Below are 23,277 nucleotides of genomic sequence, written 5' to 3'. Positions count from 1 at the left end.
TATCACGTTGGGTGATTATGTGATCACTCTCATTGATCTGATCCTCCCGGTGATGAATAGTTTCGTCCCGTGCTGCAATAATCTCGTCCTTTTGAGTCACTAAAGTTTGAAGCTGATCCACTTGAGTATTTTGTCTATCAGCCTCTCTGTAGTGACCTCGGGCAATATAGATCACCCGACCCAACTCACAACGCAAAAGCAGATGATAATGGTATTGCACATTCATAAACCGCATCATTCCCTGGAGCGCTTCTTCCGGGGGACCATCCAATTTATGACTCTCAGGGACGATTCGGAGGTTCCATTCTGGCTCATCGGGATTTGTCGTTGAGAATAACCCGATGGGCTTTCCTGCAACTTCTTTCGGATGCTGAATGCAGAAACGATAGATTGCCTCTAATGCCGCTCCTTCAACAATATCCACAATTCGATAACCCATCATGTTAACTTCAATGGGCGACCATTGGGAGTGAAATGGATGCTGTGGAATGGTCATTCTAACATGAGCTCTATGAACTCCATCTTCCACAAACTCGACAGCATCATACTGAGGAGGCTCTGTATAATGAAAAGACTGTAAGGATTCCCAGAGTAGATGAGGAAAACCTTCCCAATGAAGAGCATTGGTATGAAGATGCCCTTCCGGATCCCAAAAGACATTAGAAGGAGCTGCCATCTGCAACAAGATTGCAAATGGTGAGATGTGTTTACCTTGCTATGAAGTCACAAGGTAAATGAAGCAAGACGATTGAATTTGACAACAAGATCTAAATCCCGAAAGCAAGCTTAAGGTTCTTATCCCAAACTACCCTAAGAACCCTATTAACCCATATTAAGGATAAACAACATATTACTCATCTTTATCTAACTGAAACATACAGTACATTCTTTTGTTTATCAATGAATCATGTATGCACGTACTACTCGGTTTACAAATAGCCCCTCAGGTTTTAGCTCCTTCTAATCCGAGGTCCCTAGCTTCAGTCAAAGAGGATACGTGACGATTGACCGGCACGTTCTGTCAGCAGTGATCACCGGCGATGAGGGACACGGGGAGGAAAGGCAACAGTGAGCTTTGGCGCACCTGTAAGCACCGGGATTTTGTATGGAGAGGCTTGCAGCAGTGGCACGACCAAGATCGGCGGCCGGCGATGAGGAGCAATGTCGAGGACGGTGCTTCGGTGCTCTAGGATGATAGTGGAAGGTTCGAAAAGCTTCCTAGGGATGTAGGAAAGCTCAAGCCGAGGTCAATTTGGGTTAGGAGAGGCCGGCAGAGGGGGTTCCACGGTGAGGCCGAGGCGGCAGCGGCGGCGCTTCGTCGGTAACCAGGTTTCGACCGGAATTGGGAAGCACCGAGGGGTTGGCGAGCATCAGTAGGTCACGGGGAAGCAATTACGGGGATCAATGGGGGCAAGGAGTGCTCGGTGAGGGCTGCCCACGGCGGTGCCGAGCGCGGCCGGAGTCGGGAGGGAGAGGCAGTGCGGAATGTGGGTTGGGAACTCAGGAAAAGCTAAGGAAAAACGGGGAAATAGGATATAGAAGTTCTGGCGGTGCTGGTGCGCATGAAAGGTAAAGGTTCCAGGGCTCGCTCGGGGGTCCTCCACGGCGGCGATGCGGTGGCGGCCGGCGGACGTTCGGGGCACCATGGCACACGCGCGAAATGACACCGGGGAGGGGGCTACGGCGGCGGCCAGCGGTAGAGTGACGCGTGGAGAGGGAGTAGCAGGAGTTGAACGGCGGCGAGGCAGAGCAGGAACCAGGGGGGATGCTCTGTCGCCGGTGACAGAGCGGAAGCAGGGGAGCAGAAGGGGTGCAGAGGAAGAAGAAGGGGAAAAGAAACCAGGGACTGATTTGCAAAACCTTGAAAGCTCAGGGGTCTACTTGTAAACTAAAAATTCCCACTGATCTAGGGGTTTTCTGAGAAAAAGCCCAACATGAAAGTTGTAGAGTTTTTCAAGCTCTACATCTTTGCTTTAAGACTCAAATTCAAAATCTCAAAATTTGCAACCTTATAAATTGAATTTTAAGCAAAGTAAAATTTAAATCACCCCTGTCCTTACCAAAAGAGATTTTAACCAAAGTTTTGATATGTTTGCAAATATTCATGAAAGGTCATGATGACAAGTAATTTTATAAATAAGTCCTCAGGTAAGCATGAAAGTTACTTTTATTCTTCAACTATTTGCACAAAAGACCCTATAACCTGTATTTATTTACATATAGGCCCTTATCCTTACTTAAGGGCTTATTTCTCCTTATGATCATATCCAAAACACACACCTTACACTTAAAGACTTATAGTGTATGAAAATTTTCAAATACAGCCTTAACATCTATGTCTATTACATCCAAGGTTTAATTTTTATGAATCTTATTACCTGGATGTCACATGCAGGGTCGAATGAGAGCAGTTCTGAGAGGTTCAGACCCTGAAAGAGACATAAAATTGGTACGGCACAGGGAAAGGAAGATGCAAACGGCTCGGTGATAAAATATACCTATTCTGGAGAAGGAGTGATAGCTGATGAAGTGACGATCGGCTCCTGCAGACGCAACCTTCCTGGAGGAGGAGTGACAGCCGATGTAGTGGCGATCGGCTCTTGTAGACGCCCCCTTTCTTGAGGAAGGCTGGTAACCGGCGAGGTGACAATTGACTCCTGCAGAGAAGGACCGACAGCCGACGCGATAACGATCGGCTCCTGCAGATCTTGAAGGCCGACCAAAGTACCGGTTGGCGTTGCGGGGTTCTCTGGAGTCTTCAGGATTGGATCCTGAAGGTTGACTGAGGCGTTGACCATCAACAAAGGGTCCTCTGGAGCCGCTGGAGTTGGGTCTTCCTGGCGTGCTGGCTCTTCCCTGCTGGAAATATCTATGATATCAGCCTGCAAGCAAGGAAAGAGCAGTTAAGCTGAAATATACATGTTCAGAGGATCAATTATAAGAGGGACGATCTAAACCTGGTTGACGACCGGAGCTTCTTGATCGGTGCAAGATGGTCCAGCTTCTTTTCGAATCTTCCTGACAGTTATCTTCCTCGCCTTAGTTTGGGCTCGGGGGGGCAGCAATGTCAGAGGTTCGCTTCCGCTTGGGGGCCAATTTCGCGGAGCCAGGCTGGATCTGCATGATGGCCGTTGATGGAGGAGGTGCATTTTTGCCGAAGAGGACCACGGGGGCAATTGGTGAGAACATGAAAGTGGAGTCATCATTGTCTTTGGGCTCCGGGCCATCCTCCTGCTGCAGAGAGAACAAACGGAATTAGGGAAGGGGCTAAGTGGAGTCATAAAGAAGTACTGAACTGATGGTAATACTTCTTCCTCAGGATCTACATACTCAGCGTTAATCTGCTGTAGCATTGGCCCCAAGGCCTTCCGGAAAACATGAGTCTTCCACATCGACCACCAACTCTCGAAGCCAATAGCCGAAGAAGTGAATGATAAGTCGACGGGGATTGAAAGGTGAAGATCAGAGAGTAGGCTATAGCATCTTTGGCTGGTGAGATAATCGGGCAACTCAGTCATGCTTGTTGTCAGATGGTGAAGGAAGAAGTGGGAAGGAACTTGCCCAAGACCAAATTGCCGGGCTGCCACAACCGGCTGGTAGAACTCATAACCAGGCTTGATGATTCAGTTGGAGGTGCTCATGCCGACTGGAAGGAAGCAAGGGCAAATCATGATAGAGTATAAATGCCAAGTACCATCATCATCGGTAAAGTCAACCAATCTGAAGGTGATCGGGTTCTCGAAGGTTTCAGAATCGGTATAAGGCAGGAAGATAGGGTTGTCCAGACCTCTATAGAAAATCCTAAACCAGCTTGAGGCCTGTGAGGGGTTCAACTTGCTACCAGGAATACTGTATAGAGCCTGGCTGAAGCTGGTACACCTAATTTGCCTCCCACTCTGGTTTGGAAAGGAGTTATTAGCCAAAATGGGAAAGTTTGGGATGAAGTCCTGAAAATATAGGTGAGCCTATAACTGGATAAACCACTAGGGACCACCGGTCCTGAGTTTCTTTTGGGTAAGTAGACTCAAAGACATCAGGTGGAGATATCTATAGACTTCCCCAAGGAACAACTTACCAAGGCCAACAATACTACCTTTGGCCAATTCATAAGCTAAGGGGAGATAGTTCTTGGTTGGGGCAAGGGAAGGACCGCAGAATAAGAAGTGTTCCAACCAAAGATTTAGAAAGGTCGTATGTTCCTTCTCAGTCATAGGGCCTTTGGTTTTGATATGCTGGTTCAGATATGCACCCCAGTTTGTGCACTCTGTTTTGGATGACAATTTGAAGGGGACCTCGGGCAGTCTGAAAGCAGAGGGGCAAGATGATGAGATGTCCAAACCAGTAATCATCACTACGTCCAGGAGGGTGTGAGTCATTGGCCCGTGGCCAAATAAGAAGCAGTTTAAGGCATCGGACCAAAAGTAGCCGATGGTTTTTAGGAGGTTCTCGTTCTTCTCAAGAGGGGACAAAGCAGAGATAGAGCATTGGCTATCCCTATGGTTTTCCATGTGGGTTGGTAGGTTTTTGCTACTCTGTTGCACCAGGTCACCCAGTCCTCGGGAGGATTTGTCCAAGCACGCAGGCTGTCGGCCCAGGAATCTAAGTCTATGTTCTAGCTCACGAACGGGATTCGATTGGCCTCACAAGAAATCAGATCTACGGGTTTCTCATAAGAACGAGGCCCAAGATAAAAAGAATTGGGGGAAGAAGGATGCGGCAAAAGAATATCTAAAACCTAAAGAATCAATAAGAGCCAAATAACCGGGAAAAGATCATTTAATGATTCAAGGGATCTAATAATTACTGCATTAAATTAGCAAAGGTCACAATTTTACCTTCAGACCAAGGACGCCCGCATCGGCATTCGAAGATTCCGCCATCTGAAACCCCAACGAAGATCGAGAACCTGGAAACTAGATCTAGGGTTTGCTGTGCAAGTTTTGAGTTCGTGCTCTAAGGTTTTGGTCCAAGTCTTTGCGATTAGGGTTTATAAGCAAAGGGTTTTGGAGAGTAACTCGGATTCGGGGAATCTTTGAAGATCTGTTTCGGGAAGGTTCCGGATTTAAACAGAAAATGGAATTGATTTAAGAATCGACTCAGATCCGGATCGGCACTTTAAGAAAAGGAACCAATGTGTTGCAATCGGCTCCTGAGAAATCGACTTCTTGACAAATTGCGGTTTAAAATAAAAGGATTTTATTTATAAGGGAAAATGATTACAAAAGGGGAGCCGATTGCTCCTAAAGCCGATCCATCGGCTTAATCCTACGATCTACCACCAGTAGGTGCCGGAGACTCTGCGGCGCTTGATCGGAGGAGCCATGCTGACGTCAATGTCGTCGTCGCTGTCGTCGTTGTCTCCGCCATCGTCTTTGCTAATGTCGCTGCTGAAGCCGCTGCTGTCTTCGGCTTCTTCATCATCATCATCGTCATCATCATCCTCCGACGATCCACCAAGCAGGTAGCCTCCTGCCACCGAGTCCTTCTCGGTTTCTCGGTTGATGAGAAATCGACTTTTTCCTCCGAGGAGAAGAAGTTCCCCTCCCAGGACATGTCATCCTCGTTATCTTCATCCAGCTCCCTGCTGAGGAGAAGCTAGTGGTCTTCACCATCGGTCAGGGATTCGTCGTCCTCTGACCAGGTCTGGAAGTCCCACTCCTCTGCATCCCAATGCAGAGGAGCGTAGGCCTCGTAGGCAGCAATAGGGTCGTACTCTGGAGTGGCTTCTCGAGTGGACTCGGACTCGAAGGAAATAGCGGAGAAAGCAGAGGAAGAAGAAGTCATTGCAAGAGAAAGAAAGTTGCATTAGGTGCGGTTGCTAATGGCTGAAGGAAGGGGATGAGAGAAAGAAAACTACCGGGGCAGGTTTATAAACATGGAGTGGAATATGAATCGGCACCGTGACGTTTCCAAGGAGTTAGATGCAGAGCAGTCACATCCCCTGGAAGTTGAAGAGGCACGCATGTACGGATTTTGAAAGTCAAAGAGGCGAGGCGATGGAAAGAAAAAGAATGGTTTCAGAGTTATTATTGCCGAAACCAGGGGGCATGTGTTATCGCCATAATTTAGCTGGGCCAGAAGGTGGGCCGCGAAGCAAAATGGGCTTAAAATATAATCGTAGTGGGCTTGCAAATCGGCCCCTGCGCGGGCGTTTAAGGCTAGGATTGGCCATGTATCTAGATAGGTGTGTGCGTTTAAAATAGTTTAGATAGAGATAGCCAGGATTCATGTCGTAGTCAGTTAGGATTGGTTAGGGAAGGCAAGTCTCCGAACTATAAATATGTACCTTGGACTAGAATGAATATCATCAACAACCATTCACAAACAACTCTCGGCGCATCGCCACCCCTGTTCTAGGGTTTCTCTCGGGTAAGTGCTATGCAGCCCCGATCACGCTTCGCGTGATCGGATCAGCATCACGCCTATCTATTTATCTTTGTGTTTTTCGTGCTGAAGCGTTATTGATGGCGAGTAACATTAGTTATCTTAGCGTTTACAGGATCTCATCGGCTCTTTTATACTGTGTTCATGCATTGTTTGTTGCCTGTGAATGTTTAGCTGTCCTTATACCCGATCTCGGGTGCAAGGGCAGCACCTTGCTCTGTTTCAATTAGTAGATCCAATCTATTATGGTTAGTCTTTGTTCATCAAAGATTTAGCTTAATATCCGCATAATTAGGCCCTTCAAACGGGTTGAATGTTCTGGCAGTACATTTGATGCTTTTAATCAATCTAAAGAGGGATTATTCCGAGAATCGGCTTTTTGTTCGTTTTTAGGCCTCTATTTAGGTTGTTGTCTTGTTATCTTTCGTATCTGTTAGGCTCAATTATGCACGGGATGTTTCGATTATGCGGCGAAAGCTTTGACCGTCGTGGATTGAATCAGCTTATTGATTACAGAGCAAGTTTGTTTTAGTATCAGTTATACGCACTTCGTTCATATATACAGATCCGATCTGATATTGGGAGACAATTGGCTCTTTACAGCCGATATCGGGAATCATCCGATTAGCCGATCACGGCTCGGACTAATACTTACACATGTGTGCGCATGCAGGAAACTAACATAAATCACTTCTACACCTTCCTGATCAGGTACAAGGTCAGGTGGCACGCCTAGCAACCCAGACGCCAGGTCGTGTGCCAGATCCTGGGCAGTTGACCGAGGGACCAGGGCCCACCAGCCGTCCCGGAAGCCTCCCGGCTCCTCGTGTTGCTTGTCGCTGCTCGTCGGTGGGTTTTGACCGACAACAACTCCCTCACCATCTCGAACGACAGCGAGGAGCTCTTCCCCATCTCCCGTCGCTTAGGAAGGACAAGACTCCTCATAAAGCTAACTGGGGGTGAGGAACACGGGGAAGTCAAACCCGCTCGGGACCCAGGCGGCCCTCGCGGGCGCGCTCGGCAGCAGGCAAGAACGAGGAGTTCCTCCCCATTTTAGGGCCCGGCCAATGGAAACACTAACACATCCACCGCCCGAGGCCTACGCTCCCCCCGTAGTCACCCAAGGCACCTGGGGAAATGGCGTCGACCGCCAGTCGGAAATGGTGACCTGCTTGCACACCCGCTCCCCTCAATCATCTGAGCGGAGCACTCGGAGGACTGAGCTTGGGAGAGGCCCGGGCGTACAGCGTTGCCCGCGTGCCATCCTATGCCGCTCACAAGCATTCTTCTAGCACCAGATGCTGAAAAAAACCACCAGCTCCGTCAGGTGGACACACACGGGCTGAGAGCAGCTCCATTATACAAGACCAAGCTCACCCACGACTCAAGTTCATGATGAGTTTGAAACACGGGGTCCTCAAGGCCTCCATTTATAGCTGCTCGGGCACTTTCTTGTCCCGCGGATCGGCTTCGCTGCATGGCGCATAGCTCCACCTCAAAAGGATGGAAACTCTCACGAGCCGACGTGACGGAACAGGCAGGCCTCGATATTCTGCATCAAAGATGGGCAGCTGGCGCCGTTGTGGTGCATTCATTCCACGGGCAGATCAGAGCGACCCCAATGAACCCACAGTCATAAGGGGGAGTCAATCAAACGCTATGCCTCCCTACAGCCGAAGCAGCGCGATGCGACTTCTAGCTCTGGGCTAAGACACAATGCGACAAAAGAAGCGCCTTCACAATTAAACAAATCGCAAAGCCACTCGGGGCCTCTGACGTGTCCAGGGGCCCGGGGTCTGTAACACCCCGAAAATTCACCAAAAATAAATCACGCGCTAGAGTGTTTCGTTCAAAAACTGTTCGTCGTCAAAGCCCGTTAAAACCCTAGCCATAACCCTCTCCGTTTTTCCCGCCATCCTGACGACCGACACCGAACTTGACCGCTGTCCCATCCCGCACCACTCGGCGGTCTGTCAACCACGCGCGACCGCCTTTGCGCGATCAGCGCCGACGCGATCCCCTCCCCTTTTCCTTTTTCCTTTTTTCTTTTTCTCCTTCCCTCCTCCTCCCTTCTCCTCTTTCCTTCCTCTGCTCCCGAGCGCTGCTCAGCCCGCGCCATCCCCTCCTCCACGCTCACACGCACCCGAGCACCGCACGGCCGCGTTGTCCGGCCCCCGGCTCTCCGAGCCACACGCATGCACACGCGCACCCACCCGCGCGTGAATCACGCGGCCGCGCTGCCCGTCGCTTGCTGCACGACGCCGGCCACCCGTGCGCCCCCGCCTCGCTGTGTCGCTGGGCCGCTCGCCTACCTCGGCGCCCAAGCCCCGCGTCCGCCAGCGCGCAAGCCCACGTGCGCGCCCCGCTTTCGCCGCCGACCGCCCCTGTGCACGCCCACGCGCGGCACTGCTGGCCGCACCCTCCGCCGTTAAGCCGCACCCCGCTGCCCGCGCCGCTCACCACCCGCCCGAGGCGTCCCGTCACCTGGCATCCACCTCGCCACCCGTGCGCCGCTCCGCGACGACAACAAGCGGCTGGAGCGCCATTTATGGCGCCCCACGGTGCCCGCCGGGCACCACCATTGCCGCGCCTCGGCCTCCACCGCCTCGAGCGCCTATAAAAGGGGCCGAGGAGCGCCCCCGGTGCCCCCACAACCTGCAGCACCACCTAGCCCCTCGCCTCCCTGCCCCTAGCACCACCGCCACGCACGCCACCACCGGCCACCGCCCCCACCGCGGCCCCGCCTCCTCGCCGCGTCCCAATCCAAGGTGAGTGGGGGAATCCGACCCGCTCGCCTCCCTCCTCCTTTTCCCTCCCTCCACGGCTGACGCCGGGCCTCGGGCTGGTCGGATTGACCGCCGCCGGCGCCCTGCACCCCCTCCTCTATTTCCCGTAGAGAGGGGAGGAAGAAAGTGGCGGTTTGCCACAAAACCCCCTGGCCTTCTCCCTTTTCCCTTTAAAGAACCCCCTTGTGCCACTTTTGCTTATAGGCCCTTCTGCTTTTAGCTATTTAGGAAACTAAAACCCCCGTCTCATAAACTTAATTTTAATTAGGTCCCTACACCTTTCTAGTATACCCCAAGTACTTTCTGGAGTTATAACCAAGCCCTGCCTCCTCTAAAACATTTACAAACAGGTCCCTGACTCCTTGTTTAACCCTTAAACCTTTATAGAACCTATCATTTTATGCGCCAAACGACCTCCGATCGACCTGAAACTTTACCACGCCATTTCTAATATAGCTTTGACCATGTCATCAGGGAACCGCCTGAAAATATTACTCCTAGCCCTATACCTTAGCTGTTTCCGATTCAAACGCAACAATAAAAGCTTTTATTTCTTTTGCTTGATCGTGTGTTTGTTTGCATGCGTCGTAGAACACGGTGTGAGCGAGGGAGATCCCACCTGTGATCAAGTGAACGAGGACCAGTTTGGCGACCCCGAACCCGAGGGACAGTGCTTCGATCAGGATCTCCCGCAAGGATTTGAAGATGGCAAGTTCAATCCCGCCCTTTGATGCATGTTTCTGTCCTAACCCGTTGGCCTGTTTTATAAAAATGCATAGTTTTGCTTGAGAAAACATGGTAGGATAGCCACCCTTGTTTGTGATAACCATCCCTTGTTTTGTGATGACTATTCCTTGACTACCTGTTTTATAAATAAAAATGTGTGTGTGTGTGGGAAGAGATAAGATGTGGTTTTAAAAGATGAGTTAGACGGGATGGATGGCATTTCTGTGCGAATTGCCGTTTGTGTGCTCGTACCTGTGTGGTTGAGTAAGGAAGGGAGATATCCATCTTGTCACCCCTAAGGACCGAGTTGATGTGTCATCTCACCTAGCTTCCTGTCGTGCAAACCACTTGACCGTTGTATGGGCAACGGCTTAGCATAAATCCCACTAGTTAGTCTGATAGCCATCAGGAGAGCTGAGAGCAACGGGTGATCAAAGGAGAAGGGATAAGCTCTGTGTGACTTATGCCCCGGTTAAACCTCGGAGATAGGTCGAATGACCCCTTGATGGATCCCGTGGTGGCTAGTCAGGTCTAGCTAAGGTGGGTAATGGCTTTGTTGGGATCTGCACCGACACTAAGGTGATCGTGCTGTGGTACCCCACCTGTGGGTAAAGTTGCACACCTCTGCAGAGTTAAAATCTATTCGAATAGCCGTGCCCATGGTATTGGGCAAGTTATGGTGTGGTCACATAACTAGTGTTTTCTCTCCGGAATGGTTGAACTGGTGTGGGTTGTTTGGAAAGTGTCCGGCAGTTGTGCCGTGTGCTACGGCGAACGGGGAGTCCGGTAGCAGCTTAAAACTTGGATCCTGCGTGGATCAACATCATGAGTTCCTTGATACGAGAAAACTTGTTTTAAAAATGTTTCTAAACGAACCTTTGCATACAACCGAGTTTTCCGCAAATGAACCCTAACCTTGTCCTTGGATTGTCCTGTGCATTGATTTCTGTTATACCCCCTCCGTGGGTGTGATTGGGCTTGCTGAGTACGTTTGTACTCACCCCATCCTTACTTTTTTTTAGCAGAAGATCCAGACTACCTCACCGAAGACGTCGGGTAGGGTCTCGTCCTGCACCTAGTCTTGCCTGTGGTTAGGGCCACCGCTGGAGTTCCGCATGGCACAAGACTCTGATGACCCTCTTTTCGTAGCTAGTGTAGTAGTGTGGGTTTTAGTTGTAATCCTCGCGATAGTGGCGCTTCACTGCCCATTACCGCGTAGAGTTGTACGGTGATGTACCATCTGATGTAATAAAAGTGTTATCAGCCTCCTGGGACTGATAAAGCATCACTTTTAAGTCTTCCCTGGTGGGGGGACGCTTCAGAGTCCCCAATGGGCCCACTTTCCACTGGTATTCTGGCTAGCCCAAGATCGCGCCTGGAATAGATGACCGTCCTCGTGGGCCGTGACTTCGTCCAGACCGCCTGGGCTAGTGATCCTAACCGGCCGCCCGGTCGGAGGAAACCTAGCTTGCGTCCCCGACCGAAGGGACGCCGGGGACTAGGTCCGTACCATGGCTCCGACTTAGATCCCCGACCAGGCTCCACCTTACACGCGTCACTATCCCCGACCGGCGAGGCTGAGGCCAACTAAACCTTGCGTACTAGCAGGCTCTGGGAGCAGGTGCGTAAGATAAGGATGCATGCTGAAGTCAACTTACCGTACAGGGCCAACCACTCCCTCCACAGGGGTTACAGTCCCCCTTGCTACCACAACAGGGGGACACTATTCCACTTGCCCGTCCTCGCGAAGGGACGGGGAGTGATGTCAACATGATACGACGAACACGTCTCCATCACGATGGAGTGACAGGGCGTAACGCTAGGGACGGGGCGTGACTGCCATACCGTACTTATCGGCGTACACCCGCCCCCGACCGACAGAGCACGACGTACAAGGACATAACAAGACGACCACTCCATGACTCAGGACTTGGGCGGTGGCCGCACAAGGACTCTAACTAATGGAGTTGGCGGTCCCGACTGACTGAGCTGACGACCCCGACCGACGGGGCAAGAAAACACTCTCTCTCTTTCTCTCTTTCTCTCGACATACTCGTCCTCCTGTAAGGATGGCCCCCTTGGACTATAAAAGCGAGGATCATCTGCTTAGGAAAGGGCCATGGCTCCAGAAGTAGACTCATCATCTATCCTCACTCGAAAGCTTGTAATTCCCCAAACTCTCACGAGCACCCAGGTTCAAGCAATAATCCGACCGACCCTCGACTGAACGTAGGGCACGATTGTCTGATCCAGTATAAATCTTGAGTCATTGTGTGCTAGGCCACCTCTGGTCACAACGCGCAACATACACTTCAAGTAGATTTAGCTGCCGGCCATTTCCGGAACCGACGGGTTGTTTAAAGGATATCAAAGACATGCATTGCACTCTAAAGTTTTACGGGTTTTGATCGAGTTATGGTCACATATGCCATATCATTTTTCTCCTTATTTTCTCACTAGATTTGAAGGAGTTTTAGTGGCATATACACATATATATTTCCTCATATTTTCCCTATAGGATTTTTAGAGGAATTAATCATTTGATTGATCTCAAGGTTTTGGACGAATTAATCTCAAATGTGGATTCGGCCAAGGGAGAGTGTTGCAAATAAAAAGGTGGATGGCCTCATCCACAATGGCCAAATGAAAAGGGGCGGGAAATCCCGCCCATACGCACGCACGACTGCGTCCACACCCACGACTGTGAGTTTCTTGAGACGGTATGTCGTGGACGACAACACCTACGACCCCGACGTCGTGGCCATTCTGCTCCTCTTTTTCCTATAAATATGTACTGAGATCGTCAATAAAGGAGAGCTCAATTCACTTTTTCCTATCCCTATATTCCTATTCTACTATGTTCATTTACATTACACATTTCTCTACAACAGCATCCATCGATTACATATTTATCTACAACAGCATCCATGGACTGGAGCCGAACCAAACATGGCGCTGTTCATCCGCCGCGTGTATCCCTTGCTGTCGCCGTGTCACATGCAGAAACTCAACAGCGCGGCGGGCCCTCTCCCGCACTGCCGCGCACCCCCCGACCCGACCCCGTCAACAGACCGCACGACGAAGCAAGCAGAGACACCCGACCCAACAGACATCCCACCTCTCCGCGTGGGTGTGCGTCGTTCCCCTCCCCCCTCCCCCTCCCCCTCTCCCCTTTTCCTCTTCCGGCCTCTCCCCTCTCCGGCGACCGCCGCGGAGGAGTAGGCGGGACAGAAACACCGATCGCGGAGGCGGCGGCGACGATGGGCGACCACGAGGCTCGCGGGGATGACTTCGAGAAGAAGGCGGAGAAGAAGCTCACGGGCTGGGGCATCTTCGGCTCCAAGTACGAGGACGCCGCCGACCTCTTCGACAAGGCTGCCAACTCCTTCAAGCTCGCCAAGAACTGTGAGCGCTCCTGGCTGCGCAGATCCCCCTCTCGCCTCGCCCTCTCCCCCATTTACTTCCGCCCCCAATCTGTTTGTTTCGATTGTCGCTGCTGCCTCCAGCCGCTAGATCTGCCTCCCGATCGGGGCCCGGGATCGCTGCCGCGGTGTTTGGTTCGGCGCAGTAGCGGAGCGGTTAGGACGGGGAGTGGGATCTTGGGCCGCGGATCTACGGCCGCGCCGCGTGATCTTAGATGCGCTAGGTTTCGTCTGAGGATGCTAGCTACTGCTGCATGAATAGATTCCATGACCACAAAGATTGTGCTTATTTGTCTCCGACTGCTGTAGGAGGATACTAAATCTTTGGCGTCTTCTCTAAGCGGCTTCTCCTGAAAGACAGTCGTGTGCCTGTCGTATCCAGCAACCCCCCCCCCTCCATTTCAGATCAGATTGTTTTATTTGCGTATCCTCTGTATTGGATCCAATTATGTTCTTTGATGAGTTCGGTCCTCTGTATCCTGGTGTAAATGCATATGTAAGTTCGGTCATCTTATTGTGCAGTCTGGTGAGTTTGGAGCCGGACTGCATTTATATGCTTGAACTATTGTAGTGTGTCAGGAATCCATGGACTGCCATTTCATAGGGTTTATTTTTATTTTGTTGGGTGTACTTACTGCATTTCATCAGTATAGTAGAATAAAGTTTTGTTCAAGAGATTGATAGTAAACTTACCTGCACATGTCAGTGTGCCATGATTTTATTATTTTCAGTGACTAAAATCATTAATTTGTTGTTCAGGGAGCAGAGCTGCATCAGTGTACATCAAGATTGCTAACTGCCATTTAAAGGTTGGTTCATTGCTTTGCTTATCTTTTGAATGATTAGTTTGCCATTTTGGCAATTCATGCTGTTGAAATGGTATGATGCTTATTGTGCTTATCACTTTTCTGAACAGGGAGATAGCAAGCATGAGGCTGCCTCAGCATATGTTGAGGCTGCAAATTGCTACAAAAAATTCTCACCTCAGGGTACCTCCACTTTCTGAGCATCTTGCATACTCCACCACTAATTGTCTGTGAATTTGTATTCTTTATTCACTATAATTCGTATATTGCGCGCAGGTTTTTGTGAGTTGTCTTGTGTCAATCACGAAATAAGTAATTCTGTTATTTTGTGCTGCACTTCTGCTTTGCTTAATGTTGACTGTTTTTTCCCCGTTGTTGGTCACCTATTGGTTCTTTAAGCATTCTACTTCTGTATTTTTATACCACCATCTAAGTGTCTACTAACATTTAAAATAAAACCACTGACATGAAGTTTAATTTAATGTGAATCATCCTGATTACCTTGGAAATGAGCTAGAATTCTTGTTTCTATAATTTCTCCAGGAACTTGTTATTTTTGAGTTTTAGAAGTAGTAACAGAAACATTGCTGCTAATTCCTTTACATTACTAAAATTTTTCAAACACGGAAACAACGTCCTGGTATCGGAAAATGTGTGATGGGATGGGAGGAGGGAATTGCTCCCCTTCATCATGATTAAATATGCGACTAAGAAGTAAGAACTGTAAATACCCAAAAATAAATTGTATTGCCAAACTAACAATCCTGATCATCAGGAAAATTAGTTTTCTGAGCTATCTGGCATATTTCCATCAATAACTGTGTACATTTGAGTGAAGGATTCAGGCGTCTACTAAATGTACACACTAAATTCACACTATACTACAAGTCTGCAATCGCAGCATTTTGTTTATTGACAATCCACCTACAAGTCCTATAACAAAACAGCTAAGCTCGAGTTCCTTACCAATTTGTCTTCCCCAAAATTTATTTTCCTGCCATTTGTATCCATTTTAGATGCTTTACTGGCCCATGTGACCCTCATCCAAAACTGTGATTCGTGTGCAGCTGGGAATCAAATGCATTAGGGCTACATACTCTATATCTGGGATCAATAATCTTCTTCCACAATTGTTACTATCTTAGTTGTACATAGCCATGAATTTTATATTGAAATATCAAATGTTAGGAACTTATGATTTACTCCCTCGGTTCCACAATGTAAGACATTATAGTTTTTCCCTAAGTCAAACTTCTTCATTTTTGTCCAAATTATACAAATTAGTTACATTAACTCCACCATAAAATATACCTTGATAGTACATTTATTTTATTCTGTAGATCTTAGAATGAACTTGGTCAAAGTTAATGAAGTTTGTTTTAGGACAAAATAAAATGTCTTACATTATGAAACGGAGGTAGTAGATTTTTACATGTGCATTCATCTGCGAAGTTGATTATTATAACATATCCTTGACCATTCGTAGCCTTTCACTCTTCTCTAGGATTTTGTTCTTAATTTCTTTTGTGAACATGCTTAGCTAAGTAGCTCTCATTGCGTACATTACCCCTTTAATGCAGAAGCTGCGCAGGCGCTAAATCAAGCTGTTAATCTTTTCTTGGAAATTGGTAGGTTGAACATGGCCGCAAGATACAGCAAGGTGAATAAAGTTTTTTTTTGTTTTTTGTTTTGGAAAATGGTACTACATGCTACTGTCTCATTTTTATCTCAGGCAATTTGATTGATGATTTAAAATAACCAGCATCCTTTTTCTGCGTCTTTTGTTCCAATGTCATGTTCAAAAAGAAGGATGATTTGTTTAAAAGGAAACATATCATTTATATTGGTGCAAATTTGATGTATTTTCAGGATATTGGTGAGATATATCAGCAAGAACAAGATTTAGAGAAGGCTACAGACTACCTGGAAAGAGCGGCTGACCTTTTTGACAGTGAGGGACAGTCATCTCAAGCAAACACCATCAAGCAGAAAGTAGCAGAAATTGCTGCTCAGTTGGAACAGTAAGATTAACTTTATTTCACTTGGTAGTAATTACCTCTTACTCCCTCTGATCCCATATGTAAGTCGCTGGTCTCCAATATGATATTTTGACTTGCAATTTTTGTAACAGTTACTATTTTTAAATAGAGAACTACATAACATGACAGTATTTCCACAATGAATCTAGTAATGCTTTTATAAGTTGATGGGTCAAGTTAAAAATGTTGACAGACTATAATCCTATATTTGGAATTGGAGGTATAATGTTTTTTTGGGGTCTTTACTGCATGCCATCAGCAACCCATGTCCCTGTGCATGAACTAGGTGTCCCCCTCCCCTAGTAACAGTATTATTATTATGTTTTTTATTGTTTTCTGGGTTCCTTTTTGCTGGTGACTAAATATTAATATTATTCTTACTGGAGAATGTATATGTTATATTCAATAGTTGGATTAGATAATGGGTAGCAGCAAAAAGTGTTCTGCGTCTGAGCTACAAGAATTCCTATTAAGATTATCAGTGGTTTTGAAGGTGAAGTCCTCAAAAATTTGTTTGTTCATTAATGTCATATTTTGCTTCAGTTATAGAGATTATCTGTTGACTTGTTTATGTATTCAGTATAAAAAAAATCTCAAAACTTGAAGCAAGTGCTGTTGCTAGTGGGTTCAGAAGTAATTAAGCCTATTGATTTGCCAATTATCATGTTTTGATTGGGTCGCTTTGTTTTTGTTCTTCTCTGTTCTATCTATTTCCTGTTCAAACTGGCATTATACAATCAAACATGTTATATCCTTGTTCAAGGTGGTAGCATGCTCTATCTAATTGTTTCCATCATTATCAACTTCTGTGGGTCATGCATACATTGTCGTAGTAATTGCAGAATTACATCATTACAACTTAGATATTTCTCATGCAAATTTTATTTTTTAGGTACCCAAAGGCAACTGAGATCTTTGAAGGGATTGCTCGTCAGTCAATCAATAATAATCTTCTTAAGTATGGCGTCAGAGGCATTCTCCTTAATGCTGGCATTTGCCAACTATGTAGAGGTGATCCTGTTGCTATCACAAATTCATTGGAGCGATACCAGGTGTGTACTATTCTGTTCAGATCCTAACGAGTTAGTGTCATTGTCATCATTATTAAGATTTTCTGTTACTATTTTTCAGGAAATTGACCCAACTTTCTCTGGGACACGTGAATACAAGCTTTTAGCCGTAAGGATACTTATTTGCCCTTTTTTCTTGATTCTTGTTCAATGCATGCCTGACCCGAATATAACATTATCTCTAGTGGTAGCCCTAAAATATAATTTTAAACCGTTACTCTAAATTGATCATCCAATCCTAGGATGTTTCCAATGGAGCTTATACAGTCAGGTATTTTTATGTCAGGATCTTGCTGCATCGATGGATGAAGGAGATATTGCCAAATTCACTGATGCCATCAAAGAATTTGATAGCATGACACGTCTGGTATGTTTAGTCAACCTATGTTTTATTTTGTAACTTCGAGCCGTTTGTGGGTGTTTTTTCAAGTCTTTGTTGGTAACCTGTGTATCTGTAACTTTATGCTTTACAATTGTATTGTATGTAAGGTGGGTTAACTTAGTTGGATTTGAGAATAAAGTATACAATTTTGGCCTCGCATCTTGATTTGGGTGGGAAAATATCAGCAAACATGAAAATGTCTATACCACATGGTAATTCTACTGTTTCCCAATCACCAACGGCTGCAGAATGACAATGTGTTGTGGTACTTTTGCACTTGCCCTGGCTGTCAGCCTAGCTCAGCAATTTTAGGGGCCAGTGTTTTGTAGGATTTTCAAGCTTTTAACTTGCTAGATCATGAGTTGCTTCTGCAACACAAGGTGCCACAGATCTTTCTGAACTTAGAAAGTGCTCCAGAAGGGATGATTGCACACCATGTTTACTTCATTTGATCCTTTCTACCCTGTATCTAATGTATAATATATTGTCTCAGGATCCTTGGAAAACCACCCTGCTGCTCAGGGCAAAGAACGAGCTGAAGAAAAAGGAAGACGACGAGGACGACCTAACATAAGCATTGTTGTAAAATTCATATGATATGGTTTGGTTTGTGCCTGCATTTCATCGTGGAGGCATCTTGTTCCTTATAAATGTGCATCATGATATCAATACCTGGTCAGGTTGTACAGAGTTTCAATTTGGGCAATCCTGTTGATTTGCTGTCAGAATGAAAATTAGTACCGAATGCTTGTTTCTGGGGTTCCTGTTACTTGGTTGTTTCAACATTTGTGACGATCTTATTTGCTATGATAGTCCTTACACAGTATACACCTCTTATTTATTATCTTGGCGGTACTACATCATGTTTGTTTCAGACTGTGTTGTGTCACCGTTTTGTAAGTTTCAGCGTGCCTGCAGATGGTGAACCTTCTCAATGTTGCTTTTTGCACCAAAGAAGCTTCAAATTTTCATTGCCCTGAAACCCACTTGCAAGTTGCTGATCCTTTCATTGTCCATTTCTAATTTTATACATTTTGACATTGCCACCTTGCTTATGGACCAAACGAGGTGGCCTCCACCACCTTTCGAACTGCCAGCCGTTAGTAGCAAACGAGCGCCAAATAAGAATTTTAACTCTGGTAGGTGGTTATCGTCGCCGTCTCCATCACATCGCTAACAGGTGGTTACCGTATCCACTTATACATTGCAAAAACCAACTTATCTTATGTAGGCTGTGATTATACATTGCAAAAACTGACTAATCTTATGTAGGCTGTGCTTGACCATTTATTTCCTGTATATGGTATATAATAATTACATTTTTTTGCGCACCAAGTTCCTAATCTTGAAAAATATGCACAAATTGAGTACTGATATTGAATTACTCCACGCCCATATACTTGTACCATCAGACTTCATGCGCGAGTTGACCTTTTGCGTGTGTATTATGTTTTAGGGGGGAAAAGGAGCACCCTAGCAAACCATTTGTAATGATTTATTTAATTATTTAGTGAAGCATATTTACCTTGTTTCTTGCCAAATTAGGCATATTGACTTTTGAACTCACACCATGGTGGATACATGCAGCACAAACAGCATTCTCAATCCAACCATTTGGCAGTCCCAAGTGAACCACAGCACATATTGGGAACCAGTTTAAAGATGTTGCCCATAACCACTTTAAGACCAACTGATAGCATCCAGGGAAATAACAACCTTACCACCAACATCTCAAGGTTGGTCAATCTAACAGCCTGCATGCTAACTAATAAGTATCTGCACGATCGATATGGTTATTTAACAATACAATACTTGCAGGTGGGGTAATGATATGAAGAAACAGAACTTGTATGGGTTTTCCTGACAGACCATTAGAATTGCGGATGGGCCAAGCGGACATCTTTTTCGTCATCATAGATAAATAGAAGCGTATATTATATAGTTATAAAATGCTTATAAACACAAAGGTGTAGAACCATCTCCATTTTTTCCAAGACATATATATAGAGGTCCAAAAGTTTCCAGTACCCGATCAATCAGCGAATCGGCACGAGGGAAGCAACAGAAACGGCCGGGCGGCTCAGAACTCGCCACCACCGCACCACGACCACTGAAAAGAAGCAAAAAAAAAAAAAAGTAAGGCAAAGTCTCCGAGAAATTTATGCGAACTCAGACAACACCTGCGACGGGGACTCTTACACCGGCGACTTGGTAATCACGTGGTGCACGGCCCTGGGAGGGACAGCCATGACGTTGGCGGTGTTGAACCTTTCGCTCCCGTCCAGCTGCTCGGCGGACACGCCGTCCGGCAGCCGCCACTCGAACGCGCGCAGCAGTGACGCTAGGACGTGCGGCACGACGCACTCCGCCAGCGACAGGCCGGGGCACTGCCTCCTGCCGGACCCGAACGGGATGAACTCGTAGCGTAGTCCTTCCCCTTGAAGTCCACCTCCGCGACCGTGCCCAAGAACCGCTCCGGCATAAACTCCTCCGGCCTCTCCCAAGCCGCCGGGTCCCGCATCATCGCCCACGCGTTGAAGATCACCGTGCAGCCCTTGGGCACCGCGTACCCGCCGATCTCGATGCCGTCCTCGATGGCCTTGTGGGGGATCAGCACCGGCGTCACCAGGTGCAGCCGCATCGCCTCCTTCACCACTCCTGGAGGAATGGCAGCCTCGCCACGTCGGAATCGGCCGTGACGCTTTCCCTGCCCCCGAGAGCACCGTCGATCTCGGCGCGCACCTTGGCCATGGCGCCCGGGTTGCGGAGCAGCAGGGCCATCGCCCACTCCACCGTGTCCGCGGTCGTGTCGCTCCCGGCGGCCATGACGTCGAACCTGATGGTTGTGACGTCGTCGCGGGAGATCTCGCCCGTGGACATGAGGTCCATGAGAGCGCCGAGGAAGTCATCGTGCTTGTTTTTGGAGGAGGAGGTCTCGGCCAACCGGCGGTCAATTATGCCATCGAGGATGCGGAAGATTTCTCCTAAGTGCCTCGTTGCCTTGCGACGCAGCCCTTGCAAGTCGAGCGGCCGGAGGAAGGGAAAAGGTCGGAGACGTTGGCCTTGATCATCAGATTAGCGACCTCCTCCACATGGTGCCGTATCCCGCGCGCCGACTCGGTGTTGTCCATGTCGACCACGTCGACGGAGAAGAAGCTGCTGGACACGAGGTTGAGCATGGCGGCGGATAGCCCGCGCGCCTGCGGAGGTGATCGACCAGGCCGCGCAACTTGCGCTTGCGGACGCCGCGCGCCGCGGCGAGGCTCCGCGGCGAGACGATGTGCGTGGCCACGATGCCGCGCAGCGCCTTCCACCGCGGGTCGGAGCTCGGCAGCCAGATCATGGAGCGGTCGGCGTCTGGGACGTTGCGCGCGGCGTGGCGCTGGTCGTGCCGCGCGAAGGCCTCCCTCGCGGCGCCCGACGAGGAGACGACCACGGCCGCGCCGCTCTGCCCGAGCTGGAGGCGCATGACGTCGCCGTGGGCGCATGTCGAGCGCGTTGCCGATGATCGGGAGCGACCTAGAGCGGAGGCAGTCGTCGTCGGAGGCCCGAGCGGCGGCGGCCGAGGCCGCGAATGCTGTCCTACCTACGTGCGCAGCTACGCATGGCACGGAATACAGAACCGCTCGATAATCGCAATTATCGGTGAAATTTATCGTTACCGATGCTAGATGAAAACGTGAACTGATTGGAATTTCGCTGGATTTCAATGGAAAATTCAAAAATTTAAAAAAAATTATAAAAAGTAGAGAACTTATTTTTATAAAAAATTAGACCTTCTCTTGATTTCAGAATATTGTCACATGTTGAAAGCAACAATTATTTACTTAGGAAAAAAATATTTTTATCTAACTACCCGTTACCATCCACTAACCCATGCGATTAAGGCCGATTTTCGTGCGATTAAGGCCGATAACCAATATATATGCGGTGATTATCGATGATGCTGCAGCTGGGAGCGAGGGAGCTGATCGTGGCGTCGATAATCGAAGAGACCGAAGAATGATTAAATTGATACGCTGAATGCCTTCATGTATGGACTATGTGCTTGCTAGTTTGTACGTGACTTATATAGACCATGTACTCTTATTTCTATGCACTATAAGATTTGTATGAACTATACACTCTTTTGTTTTTGTGAACTATGAAGTTTGTATGGACTATGCACTCGTTTGTTTATATGAACTATGCACTTCATGGTTTGTATACATGTGCAAATTCATGTGCTTTATGCAATTTTATGGGCAAAATATATAAATATGTTTATTTCTTAGGCAATTCTATATGCAAAATTGTGCATGTATGTGTAATTTATCTAATATAATATAATACATAATCTAAAAAATTAAATGCTATCAAACCTTTATTTTTTTCCACTACTAAAATATATTTTCAGTAGGCGAAGCCATAAATCGTTCAGTTTGCATCGATTATCGATGATAAATTGTTGATTTTATTTTTTTTGAATTTAGGTCTCTTTATGGATCGATTTTGGCGATTTTTTACCGATTTTCAACCGATTATCGTTACCGGAGCTAACTGATAAATGTTGCATTGCCGGTAATGTAATCCTTAACGCATGGTGGTGGACGGTTAGGATTGCAAGGGATTGACGGCTACGATTTCGATGCATGTCGAGGGGTGAAGGCAGCTTCCCGTAAATAGTCCTGGATAGAGAAAAATCAGTCAACGTGACAAGCCTAATCGCATGACCTTTCCACACCGGGTCGAGGTGCTGGTGGAAGAGACGCATGACGGACATCAATCGGTCAAAAAAATTGCAACTTTCAGTTCACATACTGTAGCTGCCCATGAATCTGTAGAACCGTAGTATGCACCGACTTAAACTCGATGGCGTGCTGGTGAAGAGCTCTCCCAAATCATTCAAGAACGAACGGAAACTCCGGTTCAGTGCTGTTGAGGCTCAGCAGGGCAACCGCCGTATGGATAACTCGAGCTCAGAGCCAATCGAGCCTAGTGCTTCGTTCCGTGGAGGTTGTAACCGAACCTTGACGGAATCCTCATATCAAGCTGCAATTGACGAAATCGGAGTGTTGCCACTGACGATGGAGCCAAGAAGAGACGAACTGGTGGCGTTAATGAGGAAATCAAGGTAATTTTTCTCGTTTTTCTCACCGTGTCGGCTGGATACTGGGATTCCCACCTTGATGCTGGCGAATGATCCATATTTGGACGGAAACTCTTATCGGCCTTTCCACGTTGAAAAGTAATCCAAATGATTAAGGATAGAAGCGGATCGAATATGTATAAAATTGGATTCGAATAGCAATTTTTACTATATTTTAACTTGAATATGGATACTGATTTGGATAATCTCGAATACGAATACAAAACGGATGCTTCGATTCGGATTCGAATTTGGATACTTACGCGATATATAGGATGACGTTTAGCTAAAACGGATGCTTTGATTCGGATTCGAATTTGGATATTTACTCGATATATAGGCTAACGTTTATTAAATATAAAATCGTTATACAAGTACAAACTAAAGTACGACAATATAACAAAGATAGCTAGTCAAAAATAGCTTATTTATTAAAAATATTTTAATAAATAAATACATAAAAATAAAACTAGAAATAAAAATGTATTTTCAATAAATATATAAACAATTTGTATTAATATATAATAAAAAATT

The 23,277-nt window shown here is 47.2% G+C and overlaps 1 protein-coding gene and 1 pseudogene across 1 annotated transcript; one reads left to right on the top strand and one right to left on the bottom strand.

Moving 5' to 3' along the window:
• The first annotated feature begins 13,000 nt into the window (after positions 1–13,000).
• Positions 13,001–18,459, top strand: LOC112897044 (alpha-soluble NSF attachment protein 2). Its single transcript, XM_025965229.1, has 9 exons — positions 13,001–13,301; positions 14,078–14,127; positions 14,235–14,307; positions 15,705–15,784; positions 15,994–16,145; positions 17,056–17,215; positions 17,295–17,342; positions 17,520–17,600; positions 18,109–18,459. The coding sequence occupies exons 1-9, from the start codon at positions 13,157–13,159 to the stop codon at positions 18,187–18,189; spliced, it is 870 nt and encodes a 289-aa protein (XP_025821014.1). The 5' UTR covers positions 13,001–13,156; the 3' UTR covers positions 18,190–18,459.
• Positions 18,460–19,624: 1,165 nt separating this feature from the next.
• Positions 19,625–22,368, bottom strand: LOC112898140 (annotated as a pseudogene).
• Between the last annotated feature and the right edge of the window lie 909 nt (positions 22,369–23,277).

The sequence above is a fragment of the Panicum hallii genome, chromosome 6, assembly GCF_002211085.1.
Source record: "Panicum hallii strain FIL2 chromosome 6, PHallii_v3.1, whole genome shotgun sequence".
In the NCBI taxonomy this organism is placed as follows: domain Eukaryota; kingdom Viridiplantae; phylum Streptophyta; class Magnoliopsida; order Poales; family Poaceae; genus Panicum; species Panicum hallii.
The sequence above is the reverse complement of the archived record's forward strand: the minus strand, read 5'-3'. Positions and strand labels throughout refer to the sequence as shown.

What these genes read in the sequence shown, in the direction of transcription:
- LOC112897044 (XM_025965229.1), top strand. Translation starts at nt 13,157, where the DNA reads ATGGGCGACCACGAGGCTCGCGGGGATGACTTCGAGAAGAAGGCGGAG. An exon ending in TTGCTAACTGCCATTTAAAG is followed by an intron (nt 14,128 to 14,234) that starts GTTGGTTCATTG and finishes TTTTCTGAACAG; the next exon opens with GGAGATAGCAAGCATGAGGC. An exon ending in ATTGCTGCTCAGTTGGAACA is followed by an intron (nt 16,146 to 17,055) that starts GTAAGATTAACT and finishes TTTATTTTTTAG; the next exon opens with GTACCCAAAGGCAACTGAGA.